At 50.1% G+C, this 24,728-nt stretch overlaps 1 protein-coding gene and 1 non-coding gene across 2 annotated transcripts; both read right to left on the bottom strand.

Annotated features, from left to right (window-relative positions):
• Positions 1 to 896: 896 nt before the first annotated feature.
• On the bottom strand, positions 897 to 23,235 carry Sparc (secreted protein acidic and cysteine rich). Its single transcript, XM_051168186.1, has 10 exons — positions 23,073 to 23,235; positions 13,939 to 14,008; positions 11,352 to 11,411; positions 10,631 to 10,718; positions 9,072 to 9,193; positions 7,254 to 7,374; positions 4,963 to 5,096; positions 4,151 to 4,299; positions 1,690 to 1,838; positions 897 to 1,100 (listed from the first exon to the last, which is right to left on the bottom strand). The coding sequence occupies exons 2-10, from the start codon at positions 13,993 to 13,995 to the stop codon at positions 1,072 to 1,074; spliced, it is 909 nt and encodes a 302-aa protein (XP_051024143.1). The 5' UTR covers positions 13,996 to 14,008; positions 23,073 to 23,235; the 3' UTR covers positions 897 to 1,071.
• On the bottom strand, positions 11,755 to 11,857 carry LOC127208916 (U6 spliceosomal RNA). Its single transcript, XR_007833170.1, has one exon. It is a non-coding gene; the product is annotated as a U6 spliceosomal RNA (small nuclear RNA).
• Positions 23,236 to 24,728: the final 1,493 nt, after the last annotated feature.

A 24,728-nucleotide genomic window follows, 5' to 3' on the forward strand; every position in this document is an offset into this window, starting at 1 on the left:
CAGTTTCTAAGTCGTTACGTTTTATTTTGAAAGATTTGTCAAGCTCCTCACCATCATCGTGAGAGCTTGCAATGGTTAATGAGAAGCAGCTTTTTCATGAAATGTTTGGAGGTGAACAAATTCTCAGCCTGTGAGAGCCAACCATTCCGTTGGCTTGGAAGTCTCTCTTGATTAGTAGGAGGGTTAAAGTAAAGGAGGGGGTGGGGTGCACATGCTAGAAACTTTATTACAGCCATGTAGATGTGAAAAGCAAACCAATTCACCGGCCTCGCTTTCTCTGTGTTATAACTTTCTTTGTCTTCCTCTTGAGTCTCTTTCCTGAAACAGCTTCCCATTGCATGGAACTCCCAGAAAGAAGCCCGAAAGCCCATCAGAAGTTGAGTAGGATGACCCCGTGCAATGTTCTGGTCCACCCACAGCTCCCGTGGCTCACCAACATTTAAACCAGTTGGCTGCTGGGAGTCCGTTCTGTGCCTCACAGCTCTGGATTATTCTATCAGTTATTGACCTAGGCTGCCGAGACTTGCTATCTGGGTTCTGACTGGTGGATTGTCAGCTCCCACAGCACTCTTGCCCAAATTTTGTGTCTGTGTCTCTAACTTCCCTTTGCCTACCTCCAAACCACCAGGGGAAGACCCTAGGTTGCCCACCCCACACGCCCCGAAGTGAAATAAGCCAAGAGTCTGATTGGGTGAATGTTAGAGTCAAGTGGAAAAGAGAAACAAAAGCTGAAGATATCTCATGCTTGTGTAAGGCAAGGTTGTGCGGCTCCATTTTCAACACAGCCAGCAAGACACTGGACAGCAGGGAACGAGGGGGCTGTGGATGGACCGCAGCCTCGGAGTCAAGTGATGTGGGGAAATGCCGTGACTTGGGTTATAGTCTCCTTTTCTTTCTTTCTTTTTTTTTTTTCTTTTTAGCACCGTTAATGGATTGAGTTAAATCTATGTTAGCACCTTCTCCCCAGGCAGAATAGACAGCCATCCAAACATTTTTAAACAAGGGGGGAATGAAACGGGGTGGGGTGGGGGAGGGGGAGACATCAGAGGGACCACAGCAGGAGTTGTGAGCTTAGATCACCAAATCCTTGTTGATGTCCTCTGCAAAGGAAGAAGAGACGGAGTTAAATCAAGGCTCTGCCACAGGAAAATAGGGGATGGGTGGGGGTGGGGGCTGGTCCAGAAGAGGAAGGGGAACAGTGGGAGTGGGAGCAAGAGAGGGTAATAATAAACTATGAACACATATGAGGGTGTCATCATGAAATCCATCTTGTGTATAATCACTACACGTCAATAAAACAGACGGCGAGTGTCCGTCCTAGCATCTGTTGGGCTCCCTCCCATCCCAGGACCAGGGGCCAGTGACCAGTCAAGGTCATTGGGAAGTGGGTGAATGGGGCCTTGATCTCTCTGACTCTGGCCTATCTCCATCTCTTGAACTGGCTGCCAAGTTGCACTTCCTGCTTCCTCTCCCTAGGCAGCCAGTTCCCAAAATAGTGCTCATATGGAGTGAGGACTAATGTTTGAGGTCTAGGAACGAGACCTCCAGGGCACAAAGACTGAGCAGAGCTGAGTTAAACAGGCAAAGGAAACAGACAGGATAGGCAAACACCAGGCAGAGCTAATAGAAGGGAAAGGCCAACATCCCATCCTCAGGGGCACGTCTTCAACCCTGAGCCCAGACACTCACGCTCCTTGATGCCAAAGCAGCCGGCCCACTCCTCCAGGGCGATGTACTTGTCGTTGTCTAGGTCACAAGTCTCAAAGAAGCGTGTGGTGCAGTGTTCCATGGGGATGAGGGGAGCGCGCAGTGGGGCCAGCTCAGTGTGAGACAGGTACCTGGCAGGGAAGAGTGCACACCGGTGTGAGCACAAGAGAACCCCACAGCCCAGAGGTGGGAAGCCAGTGGTAGGAGTCCAGGGTTGGGATCCTGGCTTTATACCCCACAGCGCTGCCATGGACCTGCAATGGGACCCACTGCACCACACTGCCCTCCTCTGAGCCGCAGCTTCCTACTCCATCTGACAAGGGAAGGATAGGCTGTCCCAGTTCTGAGTCCATGGGCTTCACAGTAAGGGCCACTTGGCTGAGTGTTGGGGACATAGAAACAATATATTCATCACCTTAGTGATAAGTCAACATCTAGTGAGAGTACAATATACATTTTCTTCTTCTTCTTCTTCTTCTTCTTCTTCTTCTTCTTCTTCTTCTTCTTCTTCTTCTTCTTCTTCTTCTCTTTGTTTGGTTTTCTTTCAAGACAAGGTTTCTCTCTATAGTCCTGGCTATCTTAAGAATTCACTCTGTAGACCAGGCTGGCCTCGAACTCACAGAGATCCACCTGCCTCTTGCCTCCTGAGTGCAGGGACTAAAGGCGTGCGCCACCACCACCCAACCACACTATTGATGTTCAATGTTCACACATCAACATAGCTGCAGGCACCCAGAAAAAGGTCTAAAAAGAGACCCAGCAGTCTTGTAACAGGGCTAGGATATAACTCAGCAGTACAGCACCTGCCTAGAATCCCCCAGAAAAGGATTGGGGGACATGGCTCAGTGGTAGAGTATTTGGCTAGAATCTTCCAGTAAGGGGCTGGGGTGTGGGTGGCTCAATGGTAGAGCACCTTCCCAGAATCCCTAGCATGTTCCAGGCCCCGGGGTTCCATCTGCAGCGCTAAAAATAAGATGTAAGTGAAGAACAAAATCTGGCGATGGCTCTAACTTCCGGGAGCCGGGCCTGACAGGGCCAGGGCGGTAGGAAGGGTATATTAACCTTCACACGTTCTCTCTATACCATGCAATGACTGACTGACTTCAGGCTTGCCCACTGTCCTCCACCCTGTCTTCCCTGCTGGCCTCAGACTCCAGAGCATGACCTTTGCTTCTTTTCCTTCCTTTTCCTCAGAATCCCAATTAGTTGTCCCCAGAACACTATTGCCTGCTAGGGACTTCAGGGGACACTGTGACTCCAATGTTCATCACTGCTTATAGGAGACGTCACACAGAATCTGAACTAGCTGGGGCCCTTCCCTTCACTCTCCTGTGAGAAAACAGACTCAGGCAGCCGCAAGGCCACTGACAACTCTGACCAAGCTGGAACATTTCCTCAGCTATCCAGCCCTGACAATCCATCTAGAACTTTCTCTGAGCCACTTGGCACATGGGATCCGGATGTCCCCCGGGACTCTCCCCCTCCATACCCCCTGTGTCATTCAATTGGATCTCAGCCACTGCAAGAGCTTGGGAGAGGAGCAGCCGAGAGCTTCCCAGAGCTTAGCAGAGCCAGGCACTTGGGGGTGGGGGGTTAGCCACATCCTGGTACACAGCCGGACACATCGAGCAATGAACATCTCAGAGGAACCTTTCTGGCCTGGTATTTCTCTCCCAGATATGCCAGCAGGGTGGCCCTGCCTGTTGCCTGAGTGACCGCCTGCTTCTGATATTCAAAGCAAAGAGCAGAAACAGCTCCAGGAAGGAGCAAGTAAGTTGCCTGTTTGGGAGCTAAACAGGCCCTGTTTACTCTCATGGCTGCAAAAGGAGGCCAGAAATGACAGTGAGGGGGTGGGGGTGGGGGCAGGGGTACACAGTGTCATATCAGGCACTGCTCTTCGAACTCCCAGCAGGCTCCATAATGCCCAGACTATTCACAAGAGCACCCAAGTCAGGAATTTTCCATATGGAAGCTATTGACTGGAAGTTTTAGCAGCTTCTGGGGCCAGGTGGGCTCCACGGAGCTGAACCTCAGGATGGATCTGGGACATGGCCGTTGAGATGGCTGCTCTACTCTGCTGAAGGACCGTCAGTAAGCATGAAGAAGGCATGAGCAAGGCTGCTGTGCCTAGGCCCTGGGTTGCATTCGCGTCTGCTCCCAGACTGACCCCCCCTCCCCTCTCTCTCTCCACATGGGTCCCCTGCCCCTGTCTCTTTGCACTGCCAATTCTTTACTCCGACATCAGATGTTTTCAGGGCTTTCCTCCCCTCCCCACCCTCCCCCAACCCCAAGCCTTCACCTTCCTTCAGCATGTTTCTTCCACGTGCTCTACCGTCTCTAAGCAGCCCCTGGAGTCTTGGGCCTCCTAGCCTCATCTAGTGCCTCCGCCAGCCTCCATCCAGGACAGAGCTGAGCCTATGGTCCTATGGACCCTGACTCTTACCCATCAATGGGGTGCTGGTCCAGCTGGCCAAACTGCCAGTGGACAGGGAAGATGTACATGTTGTAATTCTTCTCAAAGTCTTGAGCCAGCAGGTCCATGGGGTGGTCTCCAGCCTCCAGGCGCTTCTCGTTCTCATGGATCTTCTTCACCTGCGAGGAGTGGAACCCTCAGGTGACCAAGGGTCCGGGCCCCCTCCCACCTGCGACAAGAGGCCAGCCAAGACCAGAGCTCACAATGAGAGGAAGAGGGTATGTCCACAGACGGGAAGGCCATAGCACCACCTGCCTCGAGCCACCACTACCTAAGGAGGCTTTAGAAAAGGCTGAGAAGCCGGGCGGTGGTAGTGCACACCTGTAATCCCAGCACTCGGGAGGCAGAGGCAGGAGGATCGCTGGGAGTTCGAGGCCAGCCTGGTCTACAAAGTGAGTCCAGGATGGCCAAGGCTACACAGAGAAAACCTGTCTCGAAAAACAAAAAAAAAAAAAAAAAAAAAAAAAAAAAAAAGAAAGCAACATTAGGTCTCCACCATGGGGCTAAATACGCCAGCTAAAGGAGAAGGCCTGTTGGCTCAGATGCAGAAGGAATAAATAGGGTTATGCTCTGGGGTCTGTCTACTACAGACCTTCTCAGAGCCTCCAAAGGCAGCTGGAAGTTTGTGTCCTGGTATCGAGGCTGAAAGCACTCTGCATAGTGGGGGCGTAGGCCACCTTGGGGCTCGGTTCTGGGGATTGGCCCTAGGTCTTTATCAGCAAGGTGGGTCTAGAGAGGCCAATAGCAGGCCCACTAGTCCGAACTGGGAGGAGGCCACTTACCCGCAGTTTCTGCTTCTCAGTGAGGAGGTTGTTGCCCTCATCTCTCTCGTACAAGGTGACCAGGACGTTTTTGAGCCAGTCACGCATGCGCAGAGGGAACTCGGTCAGCTCGGAATCCAGGCAGGGGGCGATGTCTAGGGCCCAGAAGACAAGATTAATCAACCCAGACTGCCAGAAGGCAGAAACGCCACCCCACTACTCTCTCCCCCTTGTCTTACTCCGCTGAGTACTCCACTGGGCAACCTTGGCCATGGGGCCTCTGTCTCTCTGAACCAGAGTCTTCCAGCTTGATACGCAAGGACAGCTGACTGCATGGGGAAGCCCAAGGGCATTGCTGCTTCCTGGCTTACACCTAACCTGCTGGGAGGTACTGCCACCCCCCCCCCCCATGCTCTTGCATCTTTCTAGGCGATGGGCAGGGTGTGATCCCAGCAGAGCTGGAGGCCAACCCCCGGGAGGTGTTAGAAACAACCTGTACCTACAGGTCCAGCATAGCAACAGTGGGGAGAAGGCTCAAGAATATACAACCGTCGGGATCTTTTTAGAGATTGTAACCCCAGCCTTGTCTTTGGAACATAACACCCAGAACGCTACACCTGGAGATTTCCCTCCAAGCCCTCCTGGCACTGGGCTTAGCAAGAGACAAGAGAAGGGCTCGTGCCTACAGTCAAATTATCAGAGCATCAGCCTGGATCCAGGTAGGGTGGATGGATACTTGGGGGATCCGATGCCTTCTTGTCCTTGGCTTTGAACCCAAGGAATGCCCCTCTGTGGCTAGGACCACTGCCATCTGGGAGTAGGGAGCCCCACGAAGAACTGAAATGAGGAGGTGGATGGCCTCAGAGGCAGCAACAGCCACTTGCTAAGGGCTCCTTGGAACATGTCTCGCCTCATAGTCCAAGATTCCTCACCAACTTCCTCTACCCTGCCGTCTCTAAGGCTGTCTAATCTATGCCTTCCCCTGTGCATCCTAGCCCCTTCATTAAGAGCTCAGGGCTAACCATTGGATCATTTGTTTCCTGCCCTCACTTCCTTACAGCTGAAAAGCTTGGGCAGGGGAGGGGCCTCTCCTTTGTTTTAGTGTGCTTCCCTTCCGCTTGCAGTGCTGGGGATGGGATGCAGGCTCTCGCTCTTGGGCACAGCAGGCAACCACTCTACCGCTTAGCTACAGCCACAGCCCATGGGGAAGGATGCTTTCCTCATCTAGAACATGCTACAGATACACAGTTCATGTTGTCTCACAGGCGGTGGGTATGGCTTCAGAGACTCGGTGATAAGGAGACCCCAGAGCCAACAGAACTTGCAACTTGGGTCACTAACAATAGGCCAGTCAGACCCCCTGGCATCCTCTTCAAACTCCCCAGGCTTCAAGAAAAGGGAGACAAGGAATGTGATGGAATAAGGGGTACCTGTGCCAATAGAGGAACAAAGCCTGAAGACAATGACAGGCACGTCCCTATTTTAAAATTTATTTATTCATTTGTTTTGGTATGTATGTGTGCTCATAGTCATGTGTGTATGTGCACATGTGTGCAGGCGGAAGATCGCTCCTCAGGAGCCATCTAACTTTTTTTTTTTTCAAGACAGGGTTTCTCTGTGTAGCCTTGACTGCCATAGACTGGCTTTGTAGACCAGGCTGGCCTCGAACTCACAGCAATCTGCCTGCCTCTGCCTCCAGAGTGCTGGGATTAAGGGCGTGCGCCACCTCACCCAGCCTTAATTTATTTTTTGAGACACAATCGTTCATTGGCTCACTCATTAAGCTGGCATGACTGGCCAGTGAGCCCCAGGGATCTCCTAGGCTCCCCAACACTCAGAGTACAGATATGTGCTACCACACCCAGCTTTTTACATACATGCTTTACCCACTGAGCCATCTCCCCAGCTCCAGGGATGCCCCTATTTCCAAAGCATTTAAATTCAAAGATATTTAAAATAATTCTATAGGCCCAGGTCAACCATTGTTTTTGGTTTATAGTACTGAAGTGGGAAGGATTTAAGTTAGCCTTATGAAAGTGCATTCTCATCATCGGAAAGGAAAAAAAAAAGCATGGTTTGGTTGTCTCGGTGCAAGTGGGAGGCTCTGACAATCCTCTCTCTCTCTCTCTCTGAAATGTGCTTCCACGATGGCTGAGTCTTCCCAGTAGATAAGATGGCCTGAATTCATTTTATGAATGAGTCCACTGAGGCTCAGAGAGGGGATGAGGTTTACCCAAGGTCAGCAAAGGTTATCTGTGAGGGCACAGAGCCATCTCCCTGAGGAAGAGGCCAGAAGGCAGGAGGACACTCACATTTGCATGGCCCGATGTAGTCCAGGTGGAGCTTGTGGCCTTTCTTGGTGCCCTCCAGGGTGCACTTGGTGGCAAAGAAATGGCAGGAGGAGTCGAAGGTCTTGTTGTCATTGCTGCACACCTGTTGGCCAAGCACAGGGTACCTCTCCTTCAGTCCCAAAGCCCAACCTGGTCTCCCTTGCCATTTCAAGAGATGGGGACAGGGCAACCCAAACAACAGCCAAGGTATCACACACCATGAATTAGAGATTGGGGAACAGAAGTCCACTCTGGACCCCACTGTTCCACCACATGAGAGCCATGGGTGATTTTAGAGCAGGGGACACGTCTGAGTACTCACTAAGACACAAAGGACAGTGAAACAGGGCTATGGAAAAGACACTCGTGCATGGAAAAAAAGTACACAGCACGCCAAGATCCATTATCCTTCTGAAAGACGCAGTGAGGCAGGTGAGATGGCTCAGAAAGTAAAGACCCTTAAGCCAGGTGTGGTGGCGCTCTCTGTGAGGTCAAGGCCAGCCTGGTCTATAAAGCAAATTCCAGGCCAATCAAGGGCTACACAGAGAAACCTGTTTCATTAAAAAAACAAAAAAAAAAAAAAAAAAAACCCAAACCAAACAAAAAAAGTTTGCCACCAAGTTTAATGACCTGTGTTTGATCTCAGGGATCCACATGGTAGAAGAGAATTGACTCCGAACATAAAACATGGCATCCACACATGTGAGCACGTACACACATAGAAAGAAAGGAGGGGGCGGGGGAAAAAGAGAAGTTAGGAAGAGGGGAAGGAGGAAGGGAAGAAAGAAGGCAACAAGAGCTGATGACAGTTCCCTAGTTGACAAGGATGCTCACTAAATGTGGCTACTTGCAGAGGATGCTTTTGGCAGAGTACCCATGGGAGTCTGGAATTGGTCCACACTCAACAAAACTTAGCTATAGGACCAGTCCCTGGTAAAGACGTTTTTGCCGTATTAGTGCTGAATAGCTTTATGCATGCTGGGTAGGTGCTCTATCTCTGATCAAAATCCCTATCCCTTTATTGTTTTAAGACACTATCTCACTACATTCGCCAGGCTGACCTTAAACGCACTGTTGTAGCAGAGCCAAGCCTTAAACTTTCAACTTCCCTCTTACTCTAGCCTTCCTGTACCAGAGATGATAGGCCTGAACCACCACTGAACCACCAGGGTTTGCACAAATAAAACTGAAGGGCCAGTGAGCTAGCTTAGCAGGTAAAGGTACCATGGGATGGAATGAAAAAACTGACCCAGCAAGTCCTTGGACCTCCACATGCATGCATGGCACACACACAAAAGAAATAAAATGTTGTTAATAATAATAATAATAATAGTAATAGTAATAATAATAATAATAACAAGAGTGCATTCCAGGCAGGCATGGTGGTATACATCTTTAATCCCAGCACTCAGGAGGCAGAGGCAGGCGGATCTCTGTGAGTTCAAGGTCAGCCTGGTCTGTAAAGCGAGTCCAGGTCAGCCAGGGCTATCACACAGAGAAACCCTGTCTCAAAAAAAAAAAGGGAGTGCATTCCATCTGAGATTATATAGCACTTAGTGATCATTTCAACACAGAGCCAGGAACCTGGTGGTACAAGGACATTCTTTTAAATTCTCATCAGTGGCTGGAAAGGTGGGGCCTGGCAGGCTCTCGCCTCTGACTCAGTTCCACTTTCCTGTTGTGACTGGTCCTAGGGAGAGGCCTTCTGAGACTGGAGCTGCCTTGCTAGGTCCCCAATGCCCACAGGTTTCTTAACAGACTCTGTCTGTCCTTTGCAGAGCCCTAGGCCCCTTCTCTTACCTTCTCAAACTCGCCAATGGGAGCGGGGCAGCTGGTGGGGTCCTGGCACACACACATGGGGGTGTTGCTCTCATCCAGCTCACACACCTTGCCGTGTTTGCAGTGGTGGTTCTGGCAGGGGTCTGGAGAACAGGGCATAGAGTCAGCTCACTGGTTGGGCACGTGCTCCCACACCACACAGATGGGAATTTGGGGCTCACAGCATTTGCCTGTCCTCTACTCCCAACACTGGAGTTGTGGGCATCTCCTTCCCTGTGCCCAATCCTCTGTGCTCAACCATGGAGTTTGGGGGGGCGGTGGGGAGGAGCAGTTGACTCAGTCTGGGGATTAGGAGTTCAAGGTCAGGACTAAGGCATTTTCAGAGGGCTGGAACCTCAGTCTGGGGACTCAGAAACCTGGGGTACATATGGATCCCCTATCCCCCGTGACTGAGACAACATCTAGGTTCTCAGCTCTCCGCTAAGGAACTACAGTGCAGCATTTCCAGATTCAAAGCACTTTCTAGAATGACTCGCAAGACTGAGCTGTTGTCATGGATTCAGTGAGCTGTGAGGTCCAATGGAACAGGATCAGGTGTCCGCAAAGGAAAAGGAAGAAGAACTCAGGGCTACAGAAGACAATGGGCCCAGCTATGACAGGAAACAATGGCTGAGCATGGAAGAGGAAAAGGATATGACTCAAGACCCCATGCCCAGCCCCTGCTCCAGCATGCCCTGCCTGGCTCTCTCCAGACACTTGTAACTAACTGTCCCCTTGAGAAAGCTGAAGTGATGCCAGGCGTGGTGGCGCATGCAGATCGCTGTGAGTTCGAGGCCAGCCAGGTCTACAAAATGAGTTCAGGACAGCCAAGGCTACACATAGAAGCCCTATCTTGAAAAATAAAAAATGAAAATAAAAATAAAAATAAAAGCGAGAGAGAGAGAGAGAGAGATTGAGAGAGGGAGAGAAAGCTGAAGTGGGTGCTGGGGATTTGAACTCCAGGCTTCGTGTTTGTGTAGCAGGTGATTTTACCCACTGAACCATTTCTTCGGAGCATCATCCATCTGCACTACTGCTTTGTTAAGATATGGAAGCCCTAGTTCAAAGGATTCAAACAAGATTCGAAGTCCATGTAGGACACAGTGAGTCCCTGTGGGCTGAAGCCTGGGACCCTGAGTCACTTCCTCTTTACTTGAGGCATTAGAATTTACGTCAGGCTCCCTTTCCTACATGCTCTGCTTCCGTGGGCCAAGTGGAAATCGAAAGAGCCAGTCAGCTTTCTTAGATGGACTCCCAGAAGGGGCCTGCGCTCAAGCTGAAGCCCTGGGGGAATCTTGGTGACCAGATGTGACCATGACCTCTGTGGGAATGTGACACCCAACTGTGGAGTTTCCTCTGCCCTTCACAACTTAGATGGCCTGGCTATAAATAGATCTATCCCAGACTCCCATGGCCTGAGGATTCCCAGCTGGCCTGCCACAGCTACCAGGGCCCCACAGTGCATCTCCTTGGCCAGAAACTCCGGGTGAGCTGTCCTTGGGCCTCTACCCACACAGTCAAATGACAGGGAAGAGACTTACTGTCAGCCACCACGTCCTCAACAGTTTCCTCAGCACCGTCCTCAAACTCTCCCATTTCCACCTGGACTGGGTTGGCACCCACGGGTACCTGACATGGAAGAGAAAAAAAAACTGAGTCCAGGGGCTCTCACCCCACCCCAGACCTGGGAGAGAGTTGCAAAGGAGGAGGAGAGGCCTGCATGAATCTTCAGACACCCACAAGAGAGTGTGAGGGACACACAGGACAAGGGTGGGCTGGGCCCACATCACAGAGCAAATGTCAGGGTGGTGATTTGGGTGGACTTCTATAGTTGTTATTAGCTTGTTCAATTTATTATTCTATATTAAATATGTCTAGAGCCCCGAAATTCTATTAAGATGAATCAGAAGCCTCTAAGCTGTTAGGACAAGAAGCCACACCAAGCTATCTCTGGCTGCCAGGCCCAACTGAGTGGGTCTCTTTGTTACATGCCAGGGGACACTGTGGGTGATAACAAAAGAAATATGAAACCCAAACATTTCTGAGTCCTCCCAACCTCAGGGCTCAACTGAAGGCTTGGGAAACAGTCAGGAGCGTCGGGGGACACTCAGGCTAGTAGCTGTTCCCTGCGAGCACACAAGGAGAGAACACACGTCCTGTTCCAGTGGGGAGCCCCACTGCACTTGTCTGGATGGCCCAAAGGAAGGAACCAGGCAGAAAGGGGTCAGAGGTGGGGTCACCATCACCACGCCACATACGTACTCCCGTCTCCTCTGTCACCGTTTCCTCCACCACTATCTCCTCGGTGGCTTCAGTCTGCTGCTGGAAAAGAGAACAGGGTTCAGAGGGCTGGCCAAGGCCAGCTGTCTCTCTGAAGTGTCTCCGGCTGGGAACACAAGCCCGGAGGCATTGACGTCTCAGGCTAGCACATACAGTGCAACTTCGTTCTCCCTCCTTCCTTTAAAAATTTTTTAATCACAATTGTTTAATTTGTTTGTGTTTATGTGGGGGATGGAGTGAGCACCCATACCGCAATGCATGTGTGGAAGCCAAGAGCCAATGCGTGGAAGCTGGTCCTCTCCTTCTGTCGGTTCCAGGGACCACGCTCAGACAGTCAGGCTTGGCTGCTGAGCCATCTCACTGCCCCCTCCCCTCTTTCTTTTTTTCAAATATGGAATGCTCCAAGCATTCGTGTGTCCTCCTGCACCAGGGCTGTGCCAATCTTCTCTGTTTCATTCCAGTTTTAGTCAATCTAGGCCTGAAGCAACCCCCCCCCCCCCGTTCAGTTATTTCATTTCATTTGGACAGGGATCTTTCTCCAGGCTGACCTTGAACTTGTCAATTATTTTCTAGGCCTCCGAGAACTGGGATCAGGAGCTTGAGCCATCACACTGGGCTTGTTGTATAACCCTCCCACAAACCATCTCCCCCATCCATTATCTTACTGACTGGAGCACTTCTGCTGGTCAAGCCTCAATATAACAGAGGCCGATGAACTCCCTCTAATTCACAGATGGGGAAACCGGGACCCAGGCAGAACAAGCATCCTCTGTGACTTCTAACAGTTGGCAACCCTTCCTACCCCTCCCATGGGACCTCATTTTATTGCTAGTAGGAAATTCCCTCCTGACTTTTCAGACTCCAGGAGGAGCAGGTAGGGTGACACAAAACTTTTAGTGCCCCCTCCCCCTGCCTGCAACTGATTGGCTGCACCCCTACCCTCGACTGATTGGCTGCAACCTCTTCCAAAATTAACAGTAACCTCACCAAATGTCAGTCAAAATCTGCCTGCCTGATGAGTTTGGCCAGAAGCTGCCATCCACCCTCTAGTGAACAGAGCAGGGAATGCTGGTTTGAAAGGAGCTGTTCTGAGCGGGGGAGTGGTGGCACATGAAACTCCAACCATCAGGAGGCTGAGGCACGAGTGGGGTGTGGGGACCAGGAGGCAAAGCAAGGAGCACATAGTGAGACCATAGAGGGGGCTGGGGGCTCGGACCTCGCTCGGCCTGATTGGCTCTCTTTGAATATGTTTCTGTTCTGTTTCATCTTAACTTTTCATCCAGCACATTCCCTGAAGATGGAGTAATGGTCATTTCTGGTTCATTCCAGCCCCTCCCTCTCCCAGCAAGCCTGCCAGGTTCCAGTCTTACTCCAAGATCCGATCAGGGCTGCCCTATCCCAGACCTCCAACTGCCTCCAATGTCAACATCGCTGTCTGTGTCTTCTCTACCCATCAGTTACTTATAAGCAAACCAGTTCACGAACTCAGAAGCCAGCCTGTCCCTTTCTCTGAATGTAGGTCCTTTGCCAGCTTCGTTCCACCAACAGGCCCTCATTTCTGCTTCTGACTCCCTCAGAGAAGAGGCCAGGTCCTGCTAAAGGGAGCTGAAACTAGCGTGCAAACTCTGACCTGTCTTTTGGTTACAGGAGCTTTTTTTTTTTTTTTTTTTTAACTTCACTGAATACCTTATTGCCTTAAGAGAAAGACTTACTTATTTTTAATTTTTTAAGGCTAATTTATTTTGCCTGCATGTATGTCTGTACACTATATGCATGCCTGGTATCCATAAAGGATCAGAAGAGGGCATCAGATCCCCTGGTTGTAAAACACCATGTTGGTTCTGGGGATTGAACTTGAGTCCTCTACAAGTGCTCTTAACCACTGCACCATCTCTTGAGCCCTTATTTTTATTTTTTTTTAAAGTATTTATTTATTGCATATGAGTGCTTTATCTGCAGACGAGGGGATCAGATTACATTATAGATGGTTGTGAGCCACCATGTGGTTGCTAGGAATTGAACTCAGGACCTCTGGAAGAGCAGGCGGCACGCTTAACCACTGAGCCATCTCTCCAGCCCTATTTTTATTTTTATTTATTATTATTATTATTATTATTTTTTTTTTTTTTTTTTTTTTTTTTTGTTTTTTCGAGACAGGGTTTCTCTGTTTATCCTTGGCTGTCCTGGACTTCCTTTGTAGAGCAGGCTGGCCTTGAACTCACAGAGATCCTCCTGCCTCTGCCTCCCGAGTGCTGGGATTAAAGGCGAGCGCCACCACGCCCAGCCTCCTATTTTTATTTTTTTAAGACGGGATCTCACATAGCCTGGGCTGCCCTCAAACCTACTATGTAGCTGAAGATGACTTTGAACTCCCAATCTTCCTATGTCTCCCAGTGCTCCCTAAGGCCAGGTTTAAGCAATGCTGGGGACTGGGCCCAGGGCTTTGTGTATGAATACTGTTTAAGCGCTCTACTGAGACACACCCCTGATGTCTGCCCGAGCACAGAAGGCAGGTTCCAAGGCTGGAGAAAACGAGATGTGCTGCAACTCAGCATCTTTGGGTACTTACAGGGGCTGCCAAGGCCCTCCCGGCCAAGCAAAGGAGAAAGAAGATCCAGGCCCTCATGGTGCTGGGAAGCCTGTGGGGAGGAGAGAGCGGGAATCATTAGGACAGACTTCCTGAGTGATGACGGGAATGTTAGCCTCTCAGCAGTGTAGAAGAAACCTCATTTAGAGCTGAGATGCCTTTTGAACCTCCAACACCCATTGTCCTATTTCTTAATGCAAAAAGCAGACCAGACTAGGAGTCTCCAAGGGAAACTCTGCAGCTGCAAGCCAATGGGATTGGCTTTTCTACTTCACCCCACCCCACCCCTTCAGTTTCCTTCTATTGAGGATCTATTGAGGTACAGAGTTTTCTATTTGTGGTAGTGAGATGAAGTCTCCGTTCTAAGTACATTTATTTCAGTTTCTGAAAGTAACTGGACAAAAGGCAACAGGCTCAAAAGCCAAGTTGGGGCCTCCGATGCCTCTTGTTCTAAGACTTTTGTCCCGTATTTCTCAAGTTCTTCCCCCCTCCCCAGCCCCAGCTCTCCCTCAATCTCACCCCCACATTCCCTCCCCCTCCTCTTCCCTCTTCTTCTCTTCCTCCTCCCCTTCCTCTTGCCCTCTACACCCTCTCCTCTACAGTGGGAAAAGTCAACCAGAATCAGAGACAATGAGACACATTTAAGACACAGCCTGGGTGCCTGGTGGAAACCGGAGGCACCATGATTTTCTCCACTCTGCCCAGAGGGACAACATTTCTTTGGGTTCCCCAAGGACATATCCAGATGTGTCCCTGTGTTTTAGAAGGGACGTCAGCTAAGATCTAGAAAGTTCTTCCTAAGACCTCCTTCCTCAAGCTCGTGGTCTATCCTGTCTCTTTCTACGGCCACACAGAGCAAGCCTGTCCCCTCTATCCCTCCAGAGCTTCGGGTCAAGGGAGGCATGGCGACGCCATCTTTCTTGGTTACCCAAGACTTCCCCCTCTCAGCCTCTTCCCCAACCCTAGCCTCTTCTGTAACTTTCTCAATTGACAAAGCTTGGTGCTGGGGGATGCCCTGGCAACATGGGCAAAGCTACCAGGCTCAGATTCAATGCCCAGGATTGCCACTCTACCTCAATAACCCCTGTCTTCATGTATGGATTAAATTCTTTGTTTTCTCTAAACCTTGGCTCCCCATCTCTCAACAGAGAGGGTTGGAGCTGGTAAACTTCAAGATGATGGACGCAGTCTTTGAAATGCTTGCAATGGAAAGTTGGGCAGGGGTAGCTGAAGAAAGGAGCATATGCTTAGCTTTCAGACTCCAGCTCCAAGCAAGCAAACTAACAAACACAAGGGAAGCTGGTCTTGGCATACGCCCTCCTCTAGTATCCACCTTCTTCCCTCAGATAATAGTACTTGGAAGAAAAAACAAAACAAAAGTCTAGATTCCCAAGCATCTTTGAGCTGAGGGTGTGGCACAGCAGTATAGCGACTGGCTAGCACACACAAGGCTCTGAGCTCAGTCTGCAGCACCACAGAGCTATTCAGACAAGACCTGGGTAGCAGAACAGGCAGAGGAAGAAGACACCATAACAGTCCCATGCTAGGCTAAACCGGAAAGAGCCTCACCCCCTACTTCGTGATGTGGGCATGAAGTAAAACTGCAAAGAAATCAAATAAATTGATTTGGGAGCTTGGCATTGCCCCAGGATAGCTCCGCCTGGCAGAAGGGTCTAGTCTTCCCTTTCTAGGCAGTTTCTGGAACATTCTCTCCCCTCTCACAGTTGTTCACTTGTTTCCCTTCTTGCGTCTCCATTTGGAAAACAGGCGTCTGACATCCTCTGCATGTGGCTTTGGGCAGACGGAAGGGGAGAGAGGGCATCAATGAGGGACTTGTCTGAAGTTGTTTGAAAAGGAAACATCAAAGCGAGGCTGGCAGCTAGTGGCCAAACGTCATCCAGTCCAGGCTTCAGCAGCAGAGAAGTCAGATCGCTGGAGAGGTAGCCAGCCAGGTTAGGACTAGACATGCCATATGCCTCAGCTTAGAGAGCTACAGTGACAACCCCGGAGCCTGGGTTTCTCATCTGGGCAGAAGGAAGGGATCTTGGGACCCTGAGACTGCCCTGCCCCCATCCTTCACTCTCACTCTGCCCTGTCTAAGGACCTAAGTCCTGGAGTGCTTCATGGCCTTAAGCTCAGAGACTGGGTGAGGGTAGGAAGAAAAGCAGACATAAGGACTCTCAGGAGAGATGGTCACTGTCTACATGTTAGTTCTGCATGATGCTGCCTCACTGATGCCAGAATCCTTTTCCTCTAGATTTCTCTAGATAGAGAAGCCCCTTAACTATTATGGATGAAGAGCCACGTTGCCTGCTTGTCCGTGAGACATATCTCTGAGGTTCTGGCTAAATAGGCTGGAGTCCGCCCTACAAAGTTTGTTGGAGGCACAACAGTCAAACCAGGCAGGTCAGAGCACAGGGTCTGTCCTTAGTACCAGGCAGCCATGATCTTCTACCATCAAATTAAGTCCAACATGCTGGGCAACATACAAATACCCTTTGGCGTTTGCACAAGCCACTTTCCAAGGAGGGCCTGAGGCAGATTTTTCTGCCCCATTGTATGGATGAGAAGACTGAGGCCTAGAAAGGAAGACCCATGCCTCTATCCAGCAGTCCAGTACATGAGTGACAGGTATCAGCATGGTCTCTCAACTCTATGTGATGTTTCCCTTGGCAGATACCCACCTCTGGGTGGTCATTAGGATGGTGCCCACTTGGGCCAAACTGGCCTGAGATGCAGGCAGGAAAAATGCCCTGAGCAGGGGAGGAAGTGGAGGTGTATTACCATTGGCTTGGTGACCACCAAATGCAGACACCCCTGGTTGGCACCCTGATGTCCCTTTCCCTGTTCCGTACATTGAGTCCCTTTCTTCTGCCTTTATTTGTTCTGGAGAGAGCTGAAAACTCAGCCTGGGCTGCCAGCAGGACCTGAAGCAGGGGTCACTTGTTTAGCTCTTTGGATGGAAGAGTTGGGATGGAAAAGTACAACCAGCCCCTGGCTCACTCCCCTTCAAACCTAAAGGGGCTCCTGGGAGCTCCCTGCGGACATGGAGGTACCACTGCGTATCAAAACCCTGGGGCAGCCTCAGAAGTGTGGGCTTTCAGACAGTGTGGCTCAGAGCCAAGGGCTCTTTGGATCATCTAATGTGGTGGGAAAGCATGTGGCGAAAGGCAATCTCAAGAGAACCTCCTAACAGCCTCAACGAGATAGGCTGGCCTTGAACTTGATCTGCAGGCAAAGATGGTCACAACCGCCAGACCCTCCTGCCTCCACCTCCCAAACACTGATTACAGACCTCAATTAACACACCCAGCTCTTTTGTTCTGTTGGTTTTGGGGTCTTTTGGCGGGGGGCGAGGTCAAGGTCTCACTATGTAACCAAAGCTGGCCTCAAATTTGTGGCCTACGAGCCTCTGCTTCTTGAAGTGCTAGACACTACTAGGCCAGGCCACAGGGATTACTGAACCTTGAAATGCTGCCGGTGTGGATGACTTGTTGAGAAAGCCTGCTCCAGAAGAGCAGTGTCCTCCAAAGCCCAGGGCCTTGGCACATGTTGGACTATGTCTATGCATGAAATTACAAACAAGCAAACAAACCAACCAGGAGTTGAAGGGAGCACTCAGTTGATAAAGTGCTTGCTATAGCAAGCATGAAACCCTGAGTTCAGATCCTCAGTATCCATGTAAAAGGCAGGCATGGCAGCACATGCTTGTAGCTCCAGCACTGGGGAGAGGCAGAAATAGGAGGGTGCTGAGCCTTGCTCACCAGCCAGTCCAGTCCAGCTGAATCAGCATGACAGAGGCCAGTGAAAGACCCTGTCTCAAAAACAAAGTGGACAGAGCCTGAGAAACAACAGCTGAGGCTGAACTCTGGCTTCTACAAGCACCTACACACAAGTGCATGCAAGCCCTGCCCTTCATCCAGAGAGAGAGAGGGAGAGGGAGGGAGGGAGAGAGAGAGAGAGAGAGAGAGAGAGAGAGAGAGAGAGAGAGAGAGAGCGCGCAACTAGGACTTGAGAGGGCTGCAAATTTTGGAGTGTCCCTTCTCCTCAGTTGCTCCGGAGTCCTTTTTTTTCTTTCTATTTATTCTTGGACAGGATGAAGCTATGGGAAGTGGTTAGAGTGTCACAGATGCTAAAACCTAGAATTGATTCTGGGCAGCTAAGAGGTGGCTCCAGAGTTTGTGGCTGAACACAGCCCCAGCGAAATTCCAGAGTCTCCTAAAGTGCCACGTTTCACTTCGTCTAGACCAGACAGGAGGAGTTCCTGCTGCCTTTGCGGCCTCTAGACCACCACGTGACTGGGTCCTGCTGGCAGCCAAGGCTGAGTTTTCAACCCTCTACAGAACAAAGAAAGGCTGAAGGATGTTCAGCCATCCCTGTTGTATCAGGGGTGACCACAAATGGAGGGATAAGAAACATCAAAGTACCCAAGATGTAACATCTGGAAAGGACTAAGGGATTCCAAAGGCAGAAGAAGATATGTAGCATGCCAACCTGTCCACACCCTTCCTGTGTATGTGGCAGACATTACTAATCAATCATATAAGCTTTTCCCCTCAAAGTCTGGAATGGCATCCGAATTTTGAACACCATTCTGGCAGCCATTACTAGCGGCTTGCCATTGTGGGCCGTGCCTCTACTTTAGACAAAGAACTTACAGCTTAGAAAGAGAAAATAGCTCACTCAAATTCCTCCAACAAGGTGGTTTCTGAGCCAAACATTCAGAAATATCTAAACTTTTCCTGTAATTCATTTCTTCCATTGAAACCTGAGATCCTAATGCCACAAGGAGTAAAGGGAGATCCAGAAAGATCCTTTAACCAGGGACTTTGAAATCAAGTTCCTGGAAGGACCGAGTTGCTATCTCTGTCCATGGCTTCTTTACTAGCTGTTTATGGCTAGGCAGGAGAAAGAGGAGCTGATTTGCTGCACAACACACCTCTGGCCAACGCGGAGACTGTTTACCTAAGGGCCTCTGTTAAGTTATCATTTGCTGGCCCTAGTCCTGACCCTGTGCAACCCAGCTGTCCCAGGAGTCACAAGCAAGGCTGGGAGGGAGCAGATATCTGCACTACAGTAGAGGGCAAAGGTAGCTTACTCAATCCCGTAGACGTAGACGGCTAGACGCTGGCGCCAGCCTCCTCTTTTGTCTAAGTTAGAGGCCGAGGAGGGGCCAGTGGGAAGCAACTGAGTAACCACTTATAAGCCACGTATGCTGGGCCTTGGGCCTCATGGCCAAGTTACTTGGGCTGTGTAGACCAGCAAAGGGAGGGAAGAAATGTTGCTAATTATGTGTTATGCATGATTTAGGGCCTAATAAGCAAGGTCAGTTCTAAACTGACCAGAATATAACAAGATCCCCAACAGCTGGAGTCTGGGCTTGGCCATGAGCCTGCTCTATACTGTCCAGGGAGTTTCCTTCTCTTTCAGAGTTTCAACTTTTGTACGTTGGAAATAAAGGAGTCGGGTAACTCATGTGCCTGTGTTTCGAGGAGAGAAGGGTGTGTGTGTGTGTGTGTGTGTGTGTGTGTGTGAGAGAGAGAGAGAGAGAGAGAGAGAGAGAGAGAGAGAGAGAGAGTCCAACTGACAGTATGTTTGTTTGCATCCTTGATGGTGTGTCAGTGTAGATGACATATGGCCTCGCTGGCATCTGCTAATAGGTGAGGATCAAGGTTTTCTTCTTCTCTGTTTTTTTTTCTCCCTTTTGTTTTTGGTTTTTCCGGACACAGTTTCTCTGTGTAGCTGTGGCTGTCCTGGAGCTTGCTCTGTAGACCAAGCTGGCCTCGAACTCAAGTACGGGGAATAATGGTATGTGCCACCACAACCTGGCTCAAATACTTTTTAAAAACTTTTAAAGAGCCGGGTGGTGTTGGTGGTGCATACCTTTAATCCAAGCACTCGGGAGGCAGAGGCAGAGGTGGGTGGATCTGTGTGAGTTTGAGGCCAGCCTGGTGTACAAAGTGAGTCCAGGACAGCCAGGACTATAAGAGAAACCCTGCCTTGAAAAACCATATATATATATATATTTTTTTTTGTTGTTGTTGTTGTTGTTTTGTTTTGTTTTCTTTTGGCTTGGTTTGGTTTGGTTTTGGTTTTTTGAGACAGGGTTTCTCAAAAAAAAATTTTTTTTAATTTATTTTCAAAGATGTACTTAAAAAAAAAAAAAGGATGTACTTCAAGGGTCTCTCTCCATGTGTGGGTGTGCGTGCATGTATGTGTGCATGCGTGTGTGCATGCGTGTGTGTGTGTGTAAGCGAGGACATCACTCAGGGAGAAGAATGTGAAGGTGTAGCTCATCCTGCACATATTTCTAGCCATGCTGGTGGGTAAAATCAGTACCTACATATTTAAACTCTGTGCCCCTGGTGTTTGTGTTTGCCTATTTATCTTCCCAGACTCATCTGCCTGCCCAGATGTCCTCGATAGACAAACATGCTTTGCCTCATATCCTCTCCTATTTAAAGCATATTTTCAACTCGGAAAGCGGCAGCTGGAAATAGCAAGCCCAGCTCTGCTTCGGGCTGCAGAGCCCACAGCTGGAGGAGAATCCGCCCAAAGCCAGGGCCTCCTAAGCCTTCCTTCCTGTTTGCTCTCCTAAGACAGGAAAGGAGGCTGCTGTTAAACACGCAGGGTGCTGCTCTTTCCAAGGAAATCAGTGCCTGGGACTGGGTTCTGGGAAATCTAGCTCAGATAATCACTACCTGACAGACTGGGAAACTGAGGCTAAGACAGGTAGCGTCTTTCTAAACATCACCATTGGCTTTTTGTTGTTGTTGTTGTTGTTTTTGAGACAGGGTTTCTCTATGTTTTCTTGGCCATCCTGGACTCACTTTGTAGACCAGCCTGGCCTCGAACTCACAGCGATCTGCCTGCCTTAGCCTCCTGAGTGCTGGGATTAAAGGTGTGCGCCACCATGCTCGGGTCACTATTGGCTTATAACCATGCTTTTGACCAGTACCGCCCTTCCTTCCTTCCTTCTTTCCTTTCTTCCTTCCTTCCCTCCGAGAGAGACAGAGACAGAGAGAAACAGAGAGACGGAGAGAGAAAGCCAAAAGTCAGCATCTTCCTCAGGTGTCCTTTAGCTACCATGTCCATCTACTTTATTTTTTGAGGCAGGGGCTCTCACTAACCTGAAGCTAATGAGGCAAGCTGGGCTTGGGATAACAGACAGGCATAGTAAGCACACTTGGCTCCTCAAGTCTGGGCTCAGGCTTATGCAGCAAGCACTTTAGACTGAGTCTTGCTTCCAGCCCTGATCTTTCTGTAGTGGAGGGTGCATTGCTCTTGGGAAATCTATGGGTTAAAAGGAAGTGGGGTCGCAAAGTGCTTCCCAGTGCGTGCATTAGCCCCTTTCAATGAGGCACCTTCTCCAAGGGAGGAAACCAGAGCTCAGGAGAAATAGGGAGGAAACCGGAGCTCAGGAAGAAGACAGATTAGTTCAAGGTCAAACACCCTTCGCCACACAGATCCACATCCTGTCCTACAAAGGGCAGTTCTAGAGATTTATCGCAGTCCTGGGGGCCCTGGGACGTGGGAGGTGGGGACAGGACCAGAACCAGGAATTTGCTGTCATCCTTGTATTTGGGCTGGGGTGGGGTGGGGTGGGGTGCTGATGGCGTCGGGGGACTGAAACCTGACAGTCCCTGAGCGTTCCCAGAGTCCCCTCCCAGCCAGTAGGCAGAGACCCTAGGGGAAAAAAAAGGTTACCGTGGCAACTCGCATTCCTCCCCGAGTGAGTCACTAGGGAGAAGAGCCTCTTGGTGGGTGGAGCTTGGAGAAAGTTTCAAAAACTGACTCCTTCTCAGAGCCGCCCCCTCCTCCCTCCCCCTCCCTCTGTGCGGCCTTGTCGATGTGGCAGCTGATGGCTGAGTTAACTCTCTCTTCCCCCCAACCACTCCTTTCTGGTTTAGTCTTCCGGCAAATACAAACTTGTTTCTCTCTTCTTCGCATCGCACCGTTGGCACCATTCTGGGCCGGGGTTGGTATCTTAGACCTAAAAGCAGTGGATAGCCATCATCTCTTATACACACACACACAAACACACACACACACACACACACACACACACACACACACACAGAGTCCCAATCACGTACCCACACCACCACACCTCTTGCACATGATTTTCAGAAACTTCCAGAGACACCCTGAAGCTCAAAGACCATTTTATAGGCTCAATTAAGTGACCTTGCTTGGAAAGTCTCAGGGGAATTCAGGTACCCTAAAGACTGTGCCTCTCCCTTAGGGCAGGAAGGCTACCCAAGGGAAATGCCTATGTAAGATTGTCCACTTACTGCCTAAAATTTGCCACCCCATGTAGGGTCTGCATCTTACTTCAATACCTATACTCGGATGGTTCAAGAAACTTCACCTAGAGAATTGCCAGTGGAGACGCTCCCTCCCCTGCAGCTATGCTGTCTGTTCCTGAGGCAGATGACTGATGCCTGTTTCCTTTGGGTGAGACTTACTCTAGATGTCACACACAGAAAGTTTACAGAATAGCTTGGGGCAGACAAGCATCCAACAGGCTGGTCCGAGTCCCAGGCTGGGAAAGGCAATGGCCTTTCAGGCTGACTGACGCCATTGGGTGATGAGGTGGGGCGGACAGAGACTCAAGGGACCTGCACCTTCCCGGAGGAACAGACTAAAAGGAATGCCTCGCCCTGGCTGTTTATGGATCATTTTACCCTTCTTGCAAAGTCCCATTGGACAACAAGGCTCTAATCCAGAACTGGCTGGCTGTTCTGGGATAGAAAGCCAGACCCAGCAGGCTGCCAGCCAGACTCTCTCTGGGTTGGCAGTCGTGATGGGCAAATGAGGAACAGATTCCCAGAAAAGGAGGCAGCTGCCACCGAGAGTGACAGAGGACAGACGAGCAGTCTCTACCACTAGAGAACACACAGAGAGAAGGCGAGAAAGTGGTCCCTGAAAATCGCGGGTATTTTCTGCAGAGCTACAGAGATTGCAAGTTTCCCCTGTGGGTGAGCAACAGGCTTTGAGCCTGTGCCCCGAAAGGAAAGCCCCAGCTCTGCAACCCCCTGAGGCTGGTCATGGGGATGGGACTGAGGGGACTGGTGCAGCTTCCAGAAGGGCATGGACTACAGGGTGGTGCATACCTCGGCACAGGCAGGCAGGCAGCAGGCAGCGGCGGCAGAAGAGTTCTGGCGGTCTGAAGGGCTGCAGGAATGTGGAGGGGTTTAGAGGCAAGCAGCAGGAAGCCACTTGGAGCTCTGGGCAGGGTCTGTCCCACCCTCCGCCTCCACTCAAAGGCCCTCCTCCTCCTCTGTCTCCTCCTTCCCCCTGGCCTGCCTCCCCCTTCTCCCCAGAACCAAAGCTAACTGTCTTTTTTCTTTCTTCCTTTCCTGCCTTGTGGTAGGCTGTGTGCTACCCAGACACCCTGGCCTCACCTGCCTCATCTGTTCTGGGGCTGCTGCCTAAAGAGACATGAGGGTCAGGACCAGCACAAGGCTAGAACAGGCCTGGCCTTGTTCAGAGCGCCTCCCAGGCTCGAAGTGTCCAAGGCATTACCTAAGAGCTGCAGAGACACAGCGAAGCCCTGTGTCCTGACTTTATACCCAGCTAGCAAACTCAACAGAGTCTTCTCTTGGACTTAGGTGATGTGGAGAAAGACAGAGCAATTTGTGTGTGTGTGTGTGTGTGTGTGTGTGTGTGTGTGTGTGTGTGTATGTGTGTGTGTGTGTGTGACAAAAATAAGCACAGAATTTTCTCAGTGCCAACAAAACAAGTTGTCACTGGTGACAATGGTGGCATCATCCTTGATGAGGTGAGGCCTTCTTGGTCTAAAAAGTCCCCTAGCACTCTAATGGCACCGACCATAGCTTAATGAAAGATTAGAACTTAGATGGGGTGCTCGCTTTGGCAGCACATATACTAAAATTGGAATGATACAGAGATTAGCATGCTGAGATTAACACACAAATTCATGAGGCGTTCTATAAAAAATAAAAAAATAGAACTTAGCTGGGAGTCTTGCATCATCAGTACCTGACAAGCACAGAGAGCAATAATATTGGTAGATCAGAAACAATAGCCCAGGGTTGGTGGGAGAAGCCATTGTTGACATGGCGGGCTTCCATTTAGGTGTTGTTTGTTTTTGGACAAGGTTGCATGCAGTCTAGGTTGACCACTCACTAAGTAGTGAGGATGACCTTGAACTTCTGATCTCCCTCCCTTTACTTCCTAGGTGCTAGGATTACATGTGTGCCCTGCCCATGACTAGTTTATACAGTGCTAGGGATTGAACTCGGACCTTCCTCAGTCTTCAGAACTCTATTCTGATGTCACCTCCTTAGAGAGGCCCTCCTGGGCGGTCCACTTAGAGGGCTGGCTGCCTCTCTCACTGGAGGGTGGATACCCTTCCCAGCATCTCCCTCCTTCCTCATGCCTGTCACCATCTGTCATCATCTGCTTCCCATGACAGCAGGCCAGGAAAACAGGGTCCTCATGCATTTCTCAGTCAGAAGGGCTTTAGCTAGTTCATTTTGTTTTGTTTTCTATCCATAAAAGGCCTTCCACTATCCTACTTGGAAAAAAACAAAAAAACAAAAAAACAAAAAAACAACAACAACAACAAAAAAAAACAGAAGGGAGTCTTTTCTTAGGGTTCTAGCCTGTGACAGAGACTCTCAGACCTCCTGGGTTTTCTGCAGAGAAGAGGCATGGCTTCCTTCAGGATCTCCAAAGGGCCTGTGAGGAATCCTAAGACCTTTTCACCTATAAGGCTCCTGAGTCCTCTCCTTGACCCAACAGCC

This window comes from Acomys russatus, chromosome 25 (genome assembly GCF_903995435.1).
Source record: "Acomys russatus chromosome 25, mAcoRus1.1, whole genome shotgun sequence".
Taxonomy (NCBI): Eukaryota; Metazoa; Chordata; class Mammalia; order Rodentia; family Muridae; genus Acomys; species Acomys russatus.

Coding starts and splice junctions, on each gene's coding strand:
- Sparc (XM_051168186.1), bottom strand. CDS start 13,995: ATGAGGGCCTGGATCTTCTTTCTCCTTTGCTTGGCCGGGAGGGCCTTG. Junction 4,300..4,962: donor CTGAGAAGCAGAAACTGCGG/GTAAGTGGCCTC, acceptor CACTCCTCGCAG/GTGAAGAAGATCCATGAGAA. Junction 1,839..4,150: donor GACCAGCACCCCATTGATGG/GTAAGAGTCAGG, acceptor CTTCCCTGCCAG/GTACCTGTCTCACACTGAGC.